General features: G+C 37.0%; 1 protein-coding gene across 3 annotated transcripts in view; it reads right to left on the bottom strand.

Moving 5' to 3' along the window:
* PCSK5 (proprotein convertase subtilisin/kexin type 5) overlaps nucleotides 1–18,028 on the bottom strand; it is a 265,589-nt gene that overhangs the window by 235,655 nt on the left and 11,906 nt on the right. For all 3 annotated transcript variants that reach the window (XM_065745519.1, XM_065745517.1, XM_065745518.1), the window contains exon 2: nucleotides 2,264–2,368. In XM_065745519.1, the coding sequence (XP_065601591.1) occupies nucleotides 2,264–2,368 (105 nt within the window). The remainder of the gene's footprint in view (nucleotides 1–2,263; nucleotides 2,369–18,028) is intronic.

Below are 18,028 nucleotides of genomic sequence, written 5' to 3'. Positions count from 1 at the left end.
TCTCAATTCAGTGTATGGTGCTTTCAGTGACCCCTGCCAAAGGCCAGCCACAGACATCACATCAGCTGGAGAGACCAGAACCCTCTGTAGGAGATTTCATTGAGTGCTTAGCTTGTTCTAATACTGACTACTCTTTTCTCTTGTAACATGTAGAAAGCACCATGCAATTAAAACAAAGAACAGAAAATATGCTGTGGAGATAACCATGTTTCAAATTTACTACATGACAATCTATATTTTGAACATTAAAGCCTCACTAGTACATGTTTTCTTAAAATTATCTCATAGGTTCATAGGTTCATAGGTTCATCTGATCCATTTCACCTCTAAGTGACAACCTACAGTATTTCTAGGCAAAGATGATGAGAGTAGTCATAACTACATTACACTGCATATCTTTTATCTTTCCATTTAGAGGCAAAGTAATATTCATTTAATGCTGAGACAATTAACAAAATGTGTAATATACACACCTTCAGTTTATGTTCCCTGTTGGACTTTATTCATACAGTTTATAATAGTGTCAATATTCTTTTCTAGAAGAAAGATCAAGCCAAAGATTGTCAAAGCAATTCATTAAATGAAATCTGTAACAGCAGCATTTTACATCACCTATATAAATTACCAGTATATCCTATGTATCTGTTTATCTTCCCCATTATGGTCAGACAGTGAAATAAAAAACAGTCTACATACGTAGTTTAGAAATGCCAGATATCAAGATACTTCCACTACTACAAGTAACTTAAGCAAGGAATTTCCCCTCAATTAAAATTCCATCATTTGATATTTCATAAAGCAGCAAATTCGCGATTCACATCTAAAGCAAGCATAGAGCAAGCAATTGTGTATATATATTACACAGAGAGGATTTTAAACATTAAGTAAACTATCTTTAAATGATTCAGAAAGTATACAAACCTCAGTGTTTCCTTATTCACAACTACACATGCCATCTAATCTGCCGCAAATATTGGCATTAGATACAGTAGCAATCATAAATATAACAGCGTATAATACCGGTCCTTTAACATTTTCAAAGCCTTGTGATGTGCCTTTTTTAAGATTAAACCTTTTGTTTTTAAAAGGTCCAGCTTATCCAACATAATTGAATTTCCTGTCTACTTCAATAACCCTGAAATGTTATACACGCAAACTGGCTTTAGTCCATATTTTGACATGTCTATGGCTGCACAATAATTTTCAAGCACAAAATCTGTGAAGCAATGAAAAAGTGAATATCAAACACGTTACCAGATCATGGTATTTGACTGTTGGCTTCTTTTTTATTATAGAATCATTAACAGGGCCAACTTCCCTGAACAGGCCTCACTATAGCTTCTCAGTATTGCAGTGATATTTAACAACAATTCAGAAATCAGGCAGAAAGACTCCTATACATGTGGCAGCATAGAATACAGAATATAGGACAAGACCTAAAGCATGGAATACACTAGAAAATACATTTTTGCCCTATTTTTCTGCTGTGCCATGCCTTAGAATTCCTCTCAGTTTTGGCCACAGTATCCAGAACCAGCAGCTATTGGCATAGAAGGCTGTAACAGCAAAAAGTTATGGTGGTATGTGAATGTGAACTTGTATGTAAGTATGTAAACTACTGAACCTCTGTGTGCATGGGAAACAGCATGGGCTGATGAAGATGCAAACACTTTCCCTTCCTCTTGCATCTTCACCTCTTGTAAGTACAGTGCTGTCTGAAAGATGAGTCAGTCTTGGCACTCATAGGAACAGATACATACAGCAGTCTAACAGACCTCAACATCAAGTATTTTTAAATCATGCAGATCTTCAAATTATGTTCAGTGAGAACTACCTAAAAAGACCACAGAAAAGACTTTCCTAATTTTAATCTCTCACACACTGCAGAAGAAGAGCAGAAAAAAAAAGAGAAACTTTCTTTCAAACACTGAAACCATTCTATACTGCTCATCTTCACTTCAAAAACTGGTTTACAGAGTTACACATGTGCTTCCATAGAAAAGCGAAGCACAGTGATTAGTACATCAAGAAAATTCCTATACTGCTCCATGAGTATATTGGACATTATCATCCAAGAACAACACTTCCTTGATAGCATGGTATTGTCTTCACTACATTTTAATTGGAAGCAGAACCTTAGCAAACATATAATGTGTCAGTACTTGTAACGGTATCTACCATTCAGGTAAACATCTCGTGGTATGATATTTCATATAAAATATGCAAAGGCTTTTGCCTCCAACACATAGGTGGATTTTCTTACCTTTGGTTCCATTGAAATGAAGCTGTGGGTACCTCTGCTTGAGAGAACTGACCTTTTAATTGTTTTACTATGGTAGAAGTGGTAGTAATCCTTCAGTGTTCCAATCTGTAAGGGGAGAGATGAAAAAAAGAGAGGGAGATTTAATTTATGGAAAGCAGTTTTCTGTTTTTCATTTTTAAAGGTCTATAAATTATGCAATTTCCTGCTGTGCTGAAATGTTACTTGAACCCAGTGATCATCTTTCAAAAGAAGGACATATGATATGAAATGGATGGAGTGTCCTTGAGGCATTAACTGCATAACCAAAGATTATAATTGAGCTGCTTAGTCTGTCTGTATCTACTCTCTTAATGTTTAATTTATACGCAGTACTTCAAGTAATTCTGTATCAATCTCTATCCAAACTGTCTTCAAATGGCAAGTATAAAAATCATCAAATGACTACACAGTCATTAAAAAGCATTCCGTCTAGTTTGCCTAAGTAACCACACTGTAAAATGCACTAGATTTGATTATTTATATAATTAGCTTATAAAAAGCATGTTCATAGCACCAGACCATACAATAAGCACAAGCTTCTCTCTTGGCCAAAGATGGTCAAAGAAGTAGGAATGTTAATCATGTAAGATAGAGACTAGTTTGAAGTATAGAATCAAATTAGGCAAAGTTGCAAACTTCACAAGAGTACAGTATTTCTTATTCATCCTACCATCACACAATATAGATATTAAATGGAGAAAGATTGCACAATTTGACAAAGAAATTTCCCCTCCAAACTCACCAACATAAAAAAATCCATAACATGAAACTTTAGTTTCACAGATCTTTAAACAAACATTCAGCATATAGATCACTCAGAAAGTCATGCCTCCTATTTATGTCATTGGAAACTATAACAGATACAGAGAGAACAACAGCACAAGAACAAATTCTCAGATAGAACACACAAGTTTTCAACATAGTCACCACCATTAGCTATGTATTTTCACCAGCCATGAACAAGAGAATGTATAGTGCACTCATAAATATCTGCACTGATGGAAGTGACTCACTGTTTCATAGCTATTCTGATAACACCATTGCTATGAAAATGTTGTCCACCCAGACCAACTTCCACTGTGCTCACATCCACCACTTGGTCTTCACTAATGTTCAGCAAGCATCTGTGACTGTCAGTGGGAGCCATTTTTTCTTCATGGAGGAATTCAGTGACACATTTAAGCTCCATACATGCCTCCATGTTAGATGTTATCATGGCAACAAAATGCAATAGAATATTGGTGGAAAGGTTCAGTTTCTACTGCCATACCACCAACGTCCACTTCTGATATTGTGGGCTAACATAATAAAAAAGGAGGCCTTACTTCCGGAGCAACCCTCGCATTTAAGGAGAGCATCTCACCAAGTTGTGAAATTTCACATTCTGTTGAACTGTAAATCTTGTAAGATGAGTAATAATTTAGTCAAAGTTTCTTTAATGGTGAACAAAAAGATGATTGAGCTTACTGTTACTTCAAGTTAAAAGGTGAAGCAACTTTGGCAAACTGTCTTGGTTTTGCAATGAATCTGTCTGAAACCGCCAAAAAATGGAACAACTAAGATTCCATATTTTAAATTTTTATCTGTAAGAATACACATGTAGGAAATCTGGCTGTTTAACATTAGAGGTTCAAGAAGAATTGGAAACAAGCCACTGAATGCTTTTAGAATGCTAAAAAAAAAATAATCTTGAGAAAATCAAAGTAAAACTAAGAAATACTGACAGATTTTTATTATTTTTTTTATTCTCTCAAAACACTTGTATATTTTATCTTGAAGATGTAAGTGGAACAGGGAAAGAAAGGAGAATCTTTTTACAAAAAAAAAAAAAATGTATCTACAGTTCAAAGAGTCTGTCTAATGGGTAAAGTAGCACCAGGGTCATACTCAGTGCTTTTCAGCTGATAGAACTGCATCCCCCTTCAGGAAGAATCTCTTATGTTTAGTTTAAGCCCAGTATCAAAAAGTTCAGTTAAGACAAGTTGGTTTATCATAAATTAAATATGAATTGGTTTGACTAAGCCTAAATTAAATATACTAGCAATGGAATACTAAACTCCATGCTGTTGTCTGTCTCAAAGGCAATTTAAGCTTACGTGGTATGAATCTGTCCCACGGAAAAGCCTGGTCTCATGTCTGCACAGGCACAACTGTGAAGAAAGCTTCTTTAAACATACATGTAAAAGCATTCTCATGGACATTTCAAAAAGCTGAAGGATCCCAGGACTGCTGAGATTACCCACACATGGTCCACTGTGGACTAAAGTCTACTGCAAGAGCAAGTGCCCAAGCAGATAGAAGTCTTTGTCTACAGACCAGCATACTCCTCTGGTGACAAAAGGAGACACACAGCCCAAGTTGCAGAAGGCAAAAGCAATAATTGGGAGAATGAAGAACCACTCACTGTAGAAGACAATCAGTCTCAAGACTGTCTAAAGAAGCTGAATGTGCACAGGTCCGTGTGAACTGATAAGATACATTCAAGTGTCCTGAAGAAACTGGTGAATGAAGTTCCTAAGCCACTATCCGTTATTTTTGAGAAGTTGTAGCAGTACAGTGAAGCCTTCATTGATTGGAAAAGGGGAGACACAACCACAGTTTTTATAAGGGAAAAGAAAAGGAAGCCCCAGGGAACTACAATCCCATTAGCCTCACCTCTACAATGCAGCACAATTATGGAGCAGATCCTCCTGGAAACAATGCTAAAGCATGAGGCAAAAAAAATGAGGTGATTGATGACAGACAATTTGCCTCCACTAAGGGTAAACTGTGTCTCACAAATGTGGAGTTATGGTGTTGGTGGAAAGAGCAACTGAGGTCAGGTACCTGAATACAGCCTGTAAGGCATCCTTGTCTCTAAATGGAGGAGACAAAGGTTTGACAGATGGACTACGTAGTGGATAAGAAATAGGCTGTAGGTTGCACTCAGAAAGTTATGGCAAACAGCCTGACATCTGAGTGGAGACCGGAGACAAGTGGCATTTCTCAGAGGTTAATATCAAAACAAGCACTCTGTAACATTTCTTGGCAACATGGACAGTAATTTCAAATACAATCTCTGAAAACTCGTCATGGATACCAAAGCTGAGTAGTGCAGTTGACATGCTGGAGGGAAGGGATACCATTCACAGGGACCCTGACAAGCATGTCAGGGTGGGCATGTGGAAACCTCATGAAGATCAATGAGGACAAGCAAAAGTGCTACACAAATATAGACTGGGCGATGAGTGGATTAAGATAAGAACTTTGTGGTGATGGTTGATAAGAAGTTCCACATGATCCAGCAATGTGTGCTTGCAGCCCAGAAATCTGACCATATCTTAATATGGTAAATTAAATTAAAATATGGTATTTTAATACCATATTAAAACGATTGTGACCAGCACATCCCTCCACGCTCATGGGACCCCAGCTGGAGCACTGCATCCAGGTTTGGGGCCCCCAGCATAAAAAAAGACATAGAGCTGTTGGAGTGAGTGCAGAAGTAACTAGAACAATTAGAGGGCTGAAGCACCTCTTCTAGGAAGACTGGCTGAAAGAGCTGGGTTTCTTTAGCCTGGAAAACAGAATGTTCTAGGGAGAACTCTGCAGAATTGCGGTACCTAAAGGAGACTCCAACACTGGAAGTGCATAAAACCAGATGGACAAGGCTTTGAGCAACTTGGTCTAGCTGGAAGAGTCTCTGCCCACGGCAGGGAGGCTGGAACTAGACAATACTTTCGGACCCTTCAATCAAAAACATTCTATGATTCTGTTATTCTGTGATTCTATTACACGGCCTCAGTCAAAACAAAAAGCAGTTTACATGTCGATTTTAACCCTAAAGAAAATTATGGACAGTACTGTATGCAGTTGTGTTGCTGCATCACTTGTGTATTAAGAAGAGTTTATTCTCAGTTTAACAGCCTGAAGGACACTGAATAACATTTAGCATCAGGCCACTGTTGCATATATTTGAATTATTATTATTTGTATCAACCACTGAAATTTGGTGCCAGAGTTAGTACCAATATGGGTGACAGTACTCTCTCAAAAGGTCAAAAGGGGTCTAACCAGGCAGTACTTGGATGTTACCAGGATTCACAAGTAGCCTAACACAAGGCAGAGGTACTAGCTACTGGGAAGTGATGCCACTCTAGCTCTGCAAGTCCTCCACAACAGTGAAGTGCATATTCACTGTACCAGAGTATTCTTGTAAAGGGTACATACCTTTTAAGGACTTTGCTGTCACCACCATGAATCACTACTATGTGCACACAACAGTATCTGTGTCTGTGCACAAGAACACACATTACTGAAGAGATATATCTCAAGCAGGTGACTGCTTTTATGACTGCATGAAACTGCATAAACAGAAAATTCTTGTATTTTAAGGAAAATAAATAAGCTCTCTTCTGCTTTTGTGCTACGCACATCTCAACATCACCCATTCTCTGTGTTTTGTCTCGCACTAGCTTGATGAGTTGTTTTTTGTTTTGTTTTGTTTTGTTTTTTAAGGAAAAACTAGCTCAAGGACATCACAGCAGAATAATGGTGTGGACTAATTGCACTCCTACAACTTAGACATACTATCCACTAAGAAGAGACTGAAAGAACATATGGGCTCCACCTTACAAGAAGAGGAGAAAGCTCCGCAGCTTTCTAATGCTCAGTGGCTGCACTCACTCAGAGTTCTTAGACTCAAGAGACAGAAGTAGGCCCACAGAATTAAGCTTCAAAACTATAATGCAGTGTGTCACAAGCATGACCAATTCTCAGATAATAATAATTATTAATAATAACAGTAATAATAAGAAGAAAATCAATATAGTAGTGAGAGCTACAGCTTTAGTTTACAACTATCAATGAAATAAAGAGATCTCTTATGTTTTAAATGGAATTTAATTCATACTTGCTAACTGCCAGTGCCTCTCACAGTAAGGTAACACCAGTGTTATTAAAAATTTTACTGCTCTCTTTCCCATTAATTGGAATTTACTTAGACCTTCCAAATCCTTGGACTACTTGGAGAATAGTTTTACTATGGAAATATAGTACAATAAAACTTATCATTATGGATGTTCTTGTTAAATTGTTTTTTTTTATAATTTAACTACCAGGTCTTACAGCCACTCTCAGAGGAAAAGCAACGTAAAAACAGAAAGACCAGACTGCACAGCTAACCACCTTAGAGACTGATGGCAATTCAGCTGTTATATTCTTGGGAAATCTTTGTCATCTCCCTTTTGAGCTGAGAGACGTGATCTCTTTAAAACGAGACTGAGGGACATTCCTAAGGAATTGCCAGGTGAGAAGCAAGGAGAATGGGTGATGGGGAAGGGGGAGACTTACTCTGTTTATAAGTAAGCTTTAACACTGAAAATTTTAGGAGAATATTTACATAAATGTTAATAGTACTATGATACATCTATTCAAGGATAAAATAATTGATGGAAATAACTATCTTACAATATCACTGTGGAATCCTAGCAAGCCAAAGCGTCCACTTAAACACATTAGTTTAACATTTACTATGCCATATTTTCTTTTCTTAAGCTGAGAAAATGGTTATCCTGAAACAAGGTCCAAGCTTTCTAGGCTTTTGCTTGGATTCCATTTCTCCCATCTGCAATTTCATATTCTAAGGCAGTATTAAGAAAATTTAGGACATAATTGCTAACTGAATTCATCTACATTCATGTGAGTGTCCTCATAAACTCTTAAAGGAAATAGATATGCTAAAGTTGTCAGTTAAATATATCTTACATATCTATTTATGATCACCAAACTGACAGATATGATTAAGCTCTGAAACTACAACTGAAACTTCCATGCAGCAGAGTATGGGCAGACAGGTTTTTCACACTTCCCAACATACATTCCCAACAATTTCTTATTTGTCAAAATAAAGAACTGTTAGTTTTTTGCTTGTTTGTTTGTTTTTGTGTGTGTGTCTTAACTGTCACAATACAAAGTACAGAGGAAATGATGTTTCAGAGAAAAAATGAGCATTTTTCAGTCTGACAAGGTTGAAACAATGTGTTGATATTATCTCTGCTTTCTTCCCTGCATCACACGCCAGTGAAGCCAACAGATAACCAAAAAGCATTTTAACTGAACAAAATATTGACACAGATTACAATACTGTTTGTGCTCCTTTGGTGCATTTATATGTGGAAAGGGGTGTGGCCATAAATCTAAATTCTGGTTCCTCTTGGCTCATTTTTATTCACAGGTTAATACAGGTTCATTGCTACTGTGGGAAACTGCTGCTTCTTTTCCTTCTTTTATCCCTACAGTTAGGAAGTATCATGTACTTCATAACCAGGGTTCTAATCTCAATGTTCAGTGAGCCCTGCAAATGCTGTTAGTAATTCATAGACCTACCCAAACTAAAGCACTCTGATCTGGAAAGGGCATGTTCACCCAAGACCTGGAACGTGAACTTCTGCTCCAAGCAGCAAAACTGTATACCGTTTTTCATTATAGTTGTTTTCTCCTGCAAAATACTGCACTACCACAACCACACTTTCTTAATCTGCTTCTCTCCTGCCCAGAGTCCCACTGTGGAGACAGCAGTGACAAATCTTCACCAAGCTGAGGCTGGAAGAGAAACTGCCACAAGGGTGGCTCAAAGCTGCTCTCTCATCTGGCCTGTAGACTAAGATGGGGGCTTTTATCTCAGAAATGTAACTTCTAATTCATTTTTTTTTTATTACCAGAAAAGGGAATTTCATTTATTATATGTGACATAAAAGAAATAATGGCAAGGTTTGCTCCCATATGCTACACCACAGTGAGGTGGACAACTGGCTCTGTTTCAATTCTGAACAATTTGGGGCTGGCAAACAGTGCAATACATGAAATATTTCGGAGAGAGAAGCACAGACTCTCAGGACCTAACTCAACCTAGAACCTAAAATTCCAGCTTGTAAGAAGAGGTCTCTGTCCAAATATTTAAGCTGTTATCTAATCTCCATACAGGACTGATAGCCTTCATTATCCTGGAAGGATACAACTTCTTGAATACCAGTGAAAAGCAAGCAGAAACCACAAGCAGTGCTGAACACTATGGTCTTAACTTGAGTTGCAGAAGCAAGACAATACTACTCTGAGGTCAAGTAAGAAAGATGAAAATAATACAGAGTTTCTGTATTAGAGATAATCTGTACAGTACATGAATCTACTGGATGGGTGAAAATAAAGGGCATTTTCAATGATCACAAACCTTACAAACAAGAAAAATTTCAAGCAGAATAAGAAGTAAGATGTTGGTATGAACTCACAGCATCATCTCAGACTTCACTCCGACTACCCCAAAAGCCTCGCTGTGTTCCAGCTCTTTAATTTGCTTGAGGTAGGATTAACCTAAGGAGGGCACTTCAAAAGTAATGTCTCCTATTTATAGATATGGAATCTGTGACAAATACAAAGAGCACAGTGATACAATTTGATAAAGCAAATCCTCAGCCATAAAATGCAAGTTTTCAAAACATTTTTCAACACAGTCATCACCATGAGCTGTGCATTCTCACCATCCACGAAAAAAACCTGCATGCCATGCTCATAAAAGTCTACGCCAGTAAAAGAGAACCACTGTCACTGTCGCCACAGTGAAAACACAGCACTCACCACCTCACTGTGCTCACATCCACCATTTGGTCTCCATTAACACAATGAGTGCTGATGAATGGCAACGGGTGACATTTTTTCCCCAAGAAGGAATTATACGATGCACCCCTATTATATACGCACTTCCATGTCAGACATCATTTTATCAGACTGATCTCTACTGACATCTATTCCACAGCAACAACATGTAATGGAATATTGTCAGGAAAGTTCAACCTCTACTGCTAGCCAAACAACATCCTTGTCTGATATTGTGGGACAACATAATAAAGTAGGAGGCATTACTTTTGGAGCAGCCCACATTTTGTATTTCTGCTCCTCTCACATTCCTTTCTACGTTCAAGGCTGGCGGCAAAGTGAACTGCTACAAAGTGAACTGCTAAGTCTGCATACACTTCCCATTTCAGAGCAGTTACACCCAGCTCAAGCTGGACTTGACCTGATGTTTACTTCTCCTGTCTTATGGAAACATTTTTCAAGATTCCAAGATGGAAATTCAGATACAATGAAACTCTAACCACCATCAAACTAACAAAAAAGCTATACAATAATCAACAGGGCTTGCCCAGCTTCTTAAGACCATGCTGCCAGGAAGACAGAAAAGTTGACCCAGAAAAAGAAGATTTCCTCCTGATTCACCAGCATATGAACAACAAACAAAACTCAACACAGGCAGATAAATTAAACCATACAGATACTAAAACAGAAATACAACGTTTTCCATATAAATAAATCAAGTTGTATATTTTCATATGCTAGGAATGTACTAGGACTTCACCCTTTAAACTCCCTGTCCTGTTCAAACGAGGAGAAAAATGCACAACCTCACTGAATTAACTGGTGACTTCTTGACTTCTGCATTATGTGTTTCTGCTACTCAACTTGCCTGGGCATTTGCCTTGAACTGGAAAAGTACAGCTGAATTTTTAAACAGTCAATGTCAAAAATGAATTATTGCCCTTATTGCACTCTACCACTTCCTGAAGGGGGGTTGTGGTGAGGAGGGGGTAGGCCTCTTCTCCCTGATAAGTAATGACAGGACAAGAGGGAATGGCCACAAGTTGCGCCAGGGAAGATTTAGATTAGACCTCAGGAAGCATTTCTTTTCTGAAAGAGTGGTCAGGCACTGGAATGGCCTGCCTAGGGAGGTGGTTGAGGCACCATGCCTAGCGCTGTTCAAGAAGCGTTTAGATGAGGTGCTAAAGGACTTAATTTAGTAGTTGGGTAGAGATAGTGATAGGAGGATGGTTGGACTAGATGATCTTATAGGTCCTTTCCAACCTTATGAACTTATGAACTTATGAACTTATGAATAACAGAGCCACCAAAATAAAGTAGCTCTGCATTATGTTCTTTTAGATAAAAATGCTACTACACTTACTTATTCTGCTGCAACACTAAATCTTTCACTGGAAGAATCAAAATAAAGGAATATGAAAGCTACTCCAAAAGTAATGTCTACTGTTTTATTACATCAGCTTGAGACATCAGAGGTGAATGTTGGCGGAATGGCAGTAGGGGTTGAACCTTCCAAACAATAAAACATTATATATCATTGCTGTGTGACAGATGGCAGCAGAGGGGCACTCTGACAAAATGGCGTCTGACATGGAAGTGCATATGGAGCAAAGTTGTGTCAGTGAATTCCTTCATGCAGAAAAAATGGCACCCACTGGCATTCATCAACACTTGCTGAATGCTTACGGAGACCAAACAGTGGATGTGAGCACAGTGAGGTGGTGGATGGTGAGTTTCTGTAGTTGTGCCAGTGGGATATCTTCACTGATCCAGATTTTTATGACTGTGGCATGCAGGCTCCTGTTCTTCGCTGGTGAAAATGGACAGCAAACAGTGGTGATTGAGTTGAAAGCCAGAGTTATGTGGCTGACAATTTATTCCATCAACTAGTGTTATTGTACTGTACATAGCTCCTGTTTTTTCCACTGAAATAAACAGGAGGCATTACTTTCAGAGCAACCTAACTATTTTAACTTTTCAGGTGATTTTGTTAGTAGGAATATAAAAAAAAAGAAAGAAATTATATTTAAATTCCTGATATAATTCTTAATTTGTATCAAAGCTGAGTTTTTTTCTAAGTCTCTGAAAGTTTTAATGGGAATTTGAATCTTAATGTACATGTTAAAAAGCTTTAATATTTTCAGAAGAAAAAAAAATACTGTAGCTGAACAATGTCTACCTGTACGATTCCAATGTGGATTACTGCTACAAAAAATACTCATATTTTAATAGGTTTTCTTTTCAAGGCTTTCTGTTGGGTTCTAGAATATAGCCTAAACATGTTTAAAGTATGAATTCTAAGGCACAACTAAAATGTAATTTAAATTACAATTTAAATGTATATTGATCACTCCAAAAGTACTACCAGCTTTTTATTTCTCCAGTAACTACAAGATCCACCTCTGACGTTGTGGGTCAACAGAATAAAATAGCAGATATTCCTTTTAGCTGCACACACACAATTCTAAATTATTTGTCTTATCCTAAGATATTTTTACACTTCCAATATTCTACTTCCATAAATAGAGAAATGTTCTACAAAATACACTTAGCAATACCAAGCACAATAATTTTCCTCTGCAATTAGAAACTGATAATAACTTCTGTGAATTTGGGGTACATGGCACAAAGCCTCCTAAATAATGATTTGTGTCTACAGGTTACTTTGTATGGCTGTATTATAAAACAAACAATGCCAAGAGAAATTTAGCTTTGGGGGATTTCATTTCTTCAGTCACCTCTTGATAACCTTATTTAGTTTATTCCTGAAAGAAGAACAGAAGTAAAAAAACTTAAAAGACAAACTGCAATAAAGAATAGTTTGCTTGGATATGCAATATATCCAAGTTTTAGTATAGCTATATTTGCAAGAATAGGAGAGTATCAAGTTATGAAAAGGTCACAGGTTTTGGGAATTAATATAAGCACATAAAATAAGTTCTGATATTAAAAAAAAATCTGAACTGTATCAATACCTTTATTCTAACACATGCTCAATCACACTAAGAATTATTGATTTAATGTACTAAACATGATGAAAAATCCTTCCAAAGAAGATTGCGGCAGCTTTTTGGATCATGCATTCATTCAAATCCTGTAGATTTTAGAATGAAGACCTTTCTGCCTTACCAATTGACTTGTGAAAGGAGTGAGTGGTTAGCTGATATTTTTAAAAATAAAAACTACTTACACATTTGATCATATTGAATTATAAAAAATGCTACTATTCCACTACTAAAAGCAGAAAACTGTGTACCCTCTGATCCTCGCTACACAGAGTCTCATCGTGAGAGACAAGGGCACAAACACATGACCTCAGTGAAGCTAAGAATGAATAAGATGTAGTAGGTGGGAGACATCAGGACACTATGCTGATTATTCAAATACTCCAAATCAGAATAAATTTCACTACAGTAGCTGAAACTTTTTAACGTCAATAAGGAAGAGTTCAATGCACCTCCTGTCTAGGACTGACTGAAAGGTTTTGACTGTAAGAATAACTTTCAGATAAGAGACTGAAAATAAATTCACACAGAGCCCTGATTTTTTTATTTATTTGTTTGTGTGTGTGTGTGTGTGTGTGAGAGAGAGAGAGAGAGAGAGAGAGAGAGAGAGGGAGAGAGAGAGAGAAGTGCATGTTTGGTCTTGCAAGGGATATATTACAGAGGAGCTGGTGGGAGATGGGGAAGGAAGCCATTTCCACATCAGTCATGAAATTTTACAATCTGAGTACAACTATGGGCTTTTATAAATTGCAATCCCAGTTTCTCTGAGAGCTCTACCTAAGGAGGCATCGCAGCAACTGGCAAGTTCATGTCCCTATCATATAAAGCAAAGTAAGGTTGCTCAGCAACCTGTGATCATGGGTTTTCAGTTCCAGGGCAACATTAAACATTTCATGAAAATTCTCAAAAGGAAATCAATTAATGACTCCTTTCCCATTAATCTTTTCTATTGTTTCTTTTCAAAACACAAAGCAGTGCAATGTAAACTGATAGTTCATGCCCTTTTGTAAAACCCAATGAGTCACCACCTCATTTCTATAAGCTAAAATGAGTGCAAGGAGCAGTGTATATATTTTCTTCTGTAAGAACAAGTTTAACCTCTCCAACATTTAAAGCAAATTCAACGCAGTTATATATCAACATCCATTATAAGTTCAAGCTAAGACAAATGTTGTTTGTATTTGCAAAGCTGTTAGGCAACATGGAAATGTTTGTTTCAGTAAACAGCCCCCATGAGCACATATGAAAAGGAAACAAATACCTTTAGGGTTCTGAGGGGTCCACTGAATTGCCACTGTGTTCTGATTTTTTTTTCTCCTTTACTAACTCACTAGTCTGTAATATAAAATAACTAAATGATATACTGCATTGCCTGAAACAAGCTTTGCTGTTATTTTATTGACTTCCAATCCTACTTCATGTTGTTTTACTGAACAAACATAAAATGACAATGAGAAAAAGAAGACAGATACTCACACCATATTGTGAATGTTTATTTAAATAGAAAACTGAACTGCTGCATTATTAGCTGCTCTGAACTGTAAGGATTATTGTATTCACCTAATCCATACTCTCTGATATGTAATCACAATACAGCAGAATAATGTAGTTTGACAAAGTTCTAATACTGCTATTCTAGCCATGTGTGAAAATTGTAGGGTTTTTTGTTTGTTTGTTTGTTTAACAAAATGCAATGACAAGAGAAGTTATACAGCAAAGAATGTTCTTATTCCTTTTAAATCCTGATCATAAAATATTTAAAAACCATTGTCCCTGTCCTGAAACATCTGAACAGTCCCAGTGGGATTAAATCCCTTCTCACTTACAAAATTGTAACTCAAAAATAACTCTATTGCAGCTAATGGAATTTAAGAGGCCTAAATCGAGGAAAATCAAATCCAATGGGAATACGTGTATGTGTAAAATATTTAAGAACTGGGCACCATGTTAGATATGCTCTTATATCTCTATCCGGTTGTTTAAACATCAGTATAAAACTCTTAAGCACATTAATAGCAAGAGAGTTTATAACATTCAAAATGACTAATGCATTGACCTACAGTAGTCATACTGTTTCCAGTGAACATTTATATTGCCAGCAATAAACCTTTTCACGCTGTACTTTGTCTTACAAATCTGCATTCAGGTCTTACTGGTCCTAGTAAGTACAATGTTTTCATTTAACTGACTTTCTCATGAGACTCGATTTAAGTAATTTCCTCCTCTATCACCAATATAATTTACAGAAGAGTAATAAAGAAGTGACTCATGGGAATATCTAGGACTGAGTCAAGTTCATCTATGTGGTATGTGTAGGCACTAAATCCAACGCTCTTTTACAGCGAACCTACAGCATACTTTGTCAACTTTGTACTGTAACAAAGTCTGATGACCTACCACTCTGTACAGCGTGTTTAACCAAACACAGATAAACACACAATCTGACCAGAACCAGGCACAACACATGTTCATTTATCTTATTTCATTGGTGCTAGTGCTAAACAAAATTTATAGTGTTTTGTGTAAAAATGAGATTTGCCAGTAACCATTAATTACATAAGCAAACTCCACATCCACATGTAACTTCATTGATTTTGGTGAGACATCTTGAACAGTAATTATTCATTTGAGTACCATTTTCTGGAGGGGATTTTTTCATTTCTAACGTTTTTAATTCAGAAAAAAATTATCTTTGACAAGATCTACAAGCATATGTAAAGAAAAAGCAAGCAAAAAGAATCAGTCAACAAAATTAATGTGTTATGTAGCATTCAAAACTTCCATGAAAGAAAACACCATCATAACTAACATTTAATGAGGCTTTCTAAAGAAAAGATTACTGCTGTTAATTCTGTGCAGTCAGACAGGATTCCACTGAGAGTAACAATCTCCAATCACAACAGAAAAAAGTATAACACATTATTTCAGAAATACACAAGTCTCTCCTGCTCTACAAACTTCCTGGTGGTGGAAGGGGTATTAATGTTCAGTTCAGCTTTGATTGGAACTGCTTTTACTTTTTTTTTCCACTGTTTTTACTGGGCACTGCAATGAGCACTTAATTAACAAATTTAATTGTTTTGAATCCAGACACCAGTGAGGAACAAGGCTTAAATGTTAGGTTAAATCATCATCCTAACACTGAAGCTTCAGACCACAAGAGAAAAGTCAAGGAGAACTGAGAGCCAATTGTAGTTCATGATGAAATATGTAAATTTGTAAAAATCAATGAAAAACTTCAGGTCAAAGCTTTCACACAACATTAATTTTGCACATTTAAACACTGTTCCTTGGTGGCTTTCCTGTTTGAAGAGCAGAAACATAGAACCCAAGGGCTGGGTGAGGGCTCACCTGCATGCCTGAAATTGCATTTTTTGGTGAAAGGAAAAACATCCCCATTATACATCTGTTGTATTGTTACCAAAATACTGATTTCATCTGACTGAATTAATCAGCTAGAATGGTAGTAATGAATTAGATAAAATTATGTATTCTCTTTTTTTTTTTTTAATAAACAGAATGTTTCCTTTTTGAAACATCGGTTTCTATGCCATACCAGTCCTACAAAGGTCAGAAACATTAAGAAATCAACACAAATTGCAATCACCACTAGAACTGCTCACAGTGCAATTAAATGTGTCAGATTAATATTCCCACTTCCCAGAAATTATTCAGATCTTGTAAGATGGAAATGGTATTTCTGCCTAAGTGAGCTTCCAAAAGAGCAGTCTGTTGCAAAATCATTTATTGATAAGATGTGCATAGTTGCCCTTGCCAGAGACAAAAGCCCCTTGAAGTCATGAGATGGTTCTCTCTTTTAGAAAGTAAGGCTCAGCAACCCTGTTTATTTCTAATTACCATTTTTTCCCAGGTAATAGCTTTGTGACTTTTCAGCTGGGCACTAGCATCATGCACTGACCTAAGAACTATCAAGAAAGGTCTATCAATGATGAAGAATATTCAGACTCCTCTGAGCTGAAGGTTCCTTTGATCCGAGAAGCAAAAAGGTGGAATGGCAGTAATGCTGAGATGGGTGTGAGACAGAGAATCAAGGAATTCACAGTTATCCTGTGATTCCTTCTCTGGAAATTACTTGTATTTCAAACACAAGCAGTGAATAAAATTATACTAAATTTGTGCTCTATGTCCAAAGGAAAGATTTGGTTTATAATGTAGTAAAATGAAATATTTCAGGAAGTGTCAAATTTAATACTGCAATGCTAGTCAGGGCTAGAGCTATATGGAAGTGACAGGATAACTCTATCAAGACACTGGTACAACCAAGGCATCTGCAAGTACATTTCTAATATTCATGTTAAAAGGCTGTTGAGACCTTTACACATTGCAAAAGAAACCCTTAATGAGCTAAATTTCAGACACTCACTGAGGTCCAGTGAAAGAAGTGTTCTCCTTCAAGAGTAGAAAAATCTAATCTGAGCTGTAATACCAGGGATCTGTGCTGGCTCCTCTCTACTCCCCACTGGCAAAACTACTGCTCCATGCACAGGATGGGGGCTGATTGGCTGCCTGAGAGAAAACAGAGCTCATTCCATGGCCTGCTCCTGCAGGGAAACTCAGCTATTCACTCCCAAGAGAGGAAAGGGAGCTTCTGTAGCTTAAAACCCTGCAACTGCTGTTCATTCACACTTGGCTCACTGGATGGAGTCCAGTACACTCACAGAAGATCAAAGATTTCTCAAAGTTTAGCATTAGATTGATTTATTTACTTTGGTTCAGATGAGATGAGCTACTTGGGGAATTATACTTCAAATATCCCACAATTCAGAGTTCAGAAGGAATAAGAATAATACAGCAATAATTAGAAGTAATTAAAAACTACAGTAGCAGTGGAAGGAAATTTCTTGTTAAAAAAATAAATAAAAAATATTTTTACATTTCAGGACAACTGAATGACCAATCAATGTCAATTTTGAAAAGCAATCTGAAGCACATGGTACTTGCAAGTCACTAAGAAGCAAATGAGAAGAAACGGTCATAGAAGAATTGAAGGACATTGAGCAGGTCAAGTGTGCAAATAAAGATGGCCAGAGTCCTGTTTGTACTTCCAAAAGGCACTGATGAAGTTTTTAAC

This window comes from Cyrtonyx montezumae, unplaced genomic scaffold (genome assembly GCF_038088225.1).
Source record: "Cyrtonyx montezumae isolate F1298 unplaced genomic scaffold, pur_monq_1.0 scaffold_36, whole genome shotgun sequence".
NCBI classification, from domain to species: domain Eukaryota; kingdom Metazoa; phylum Chordata; class Aves; order Galliformes; family Odontophoridae; genus Cyrtonyx; species Cyrtonyx montezumae.
This window is presented reverse-complemented; position numbering and strand designations above follow the sequence as displayed.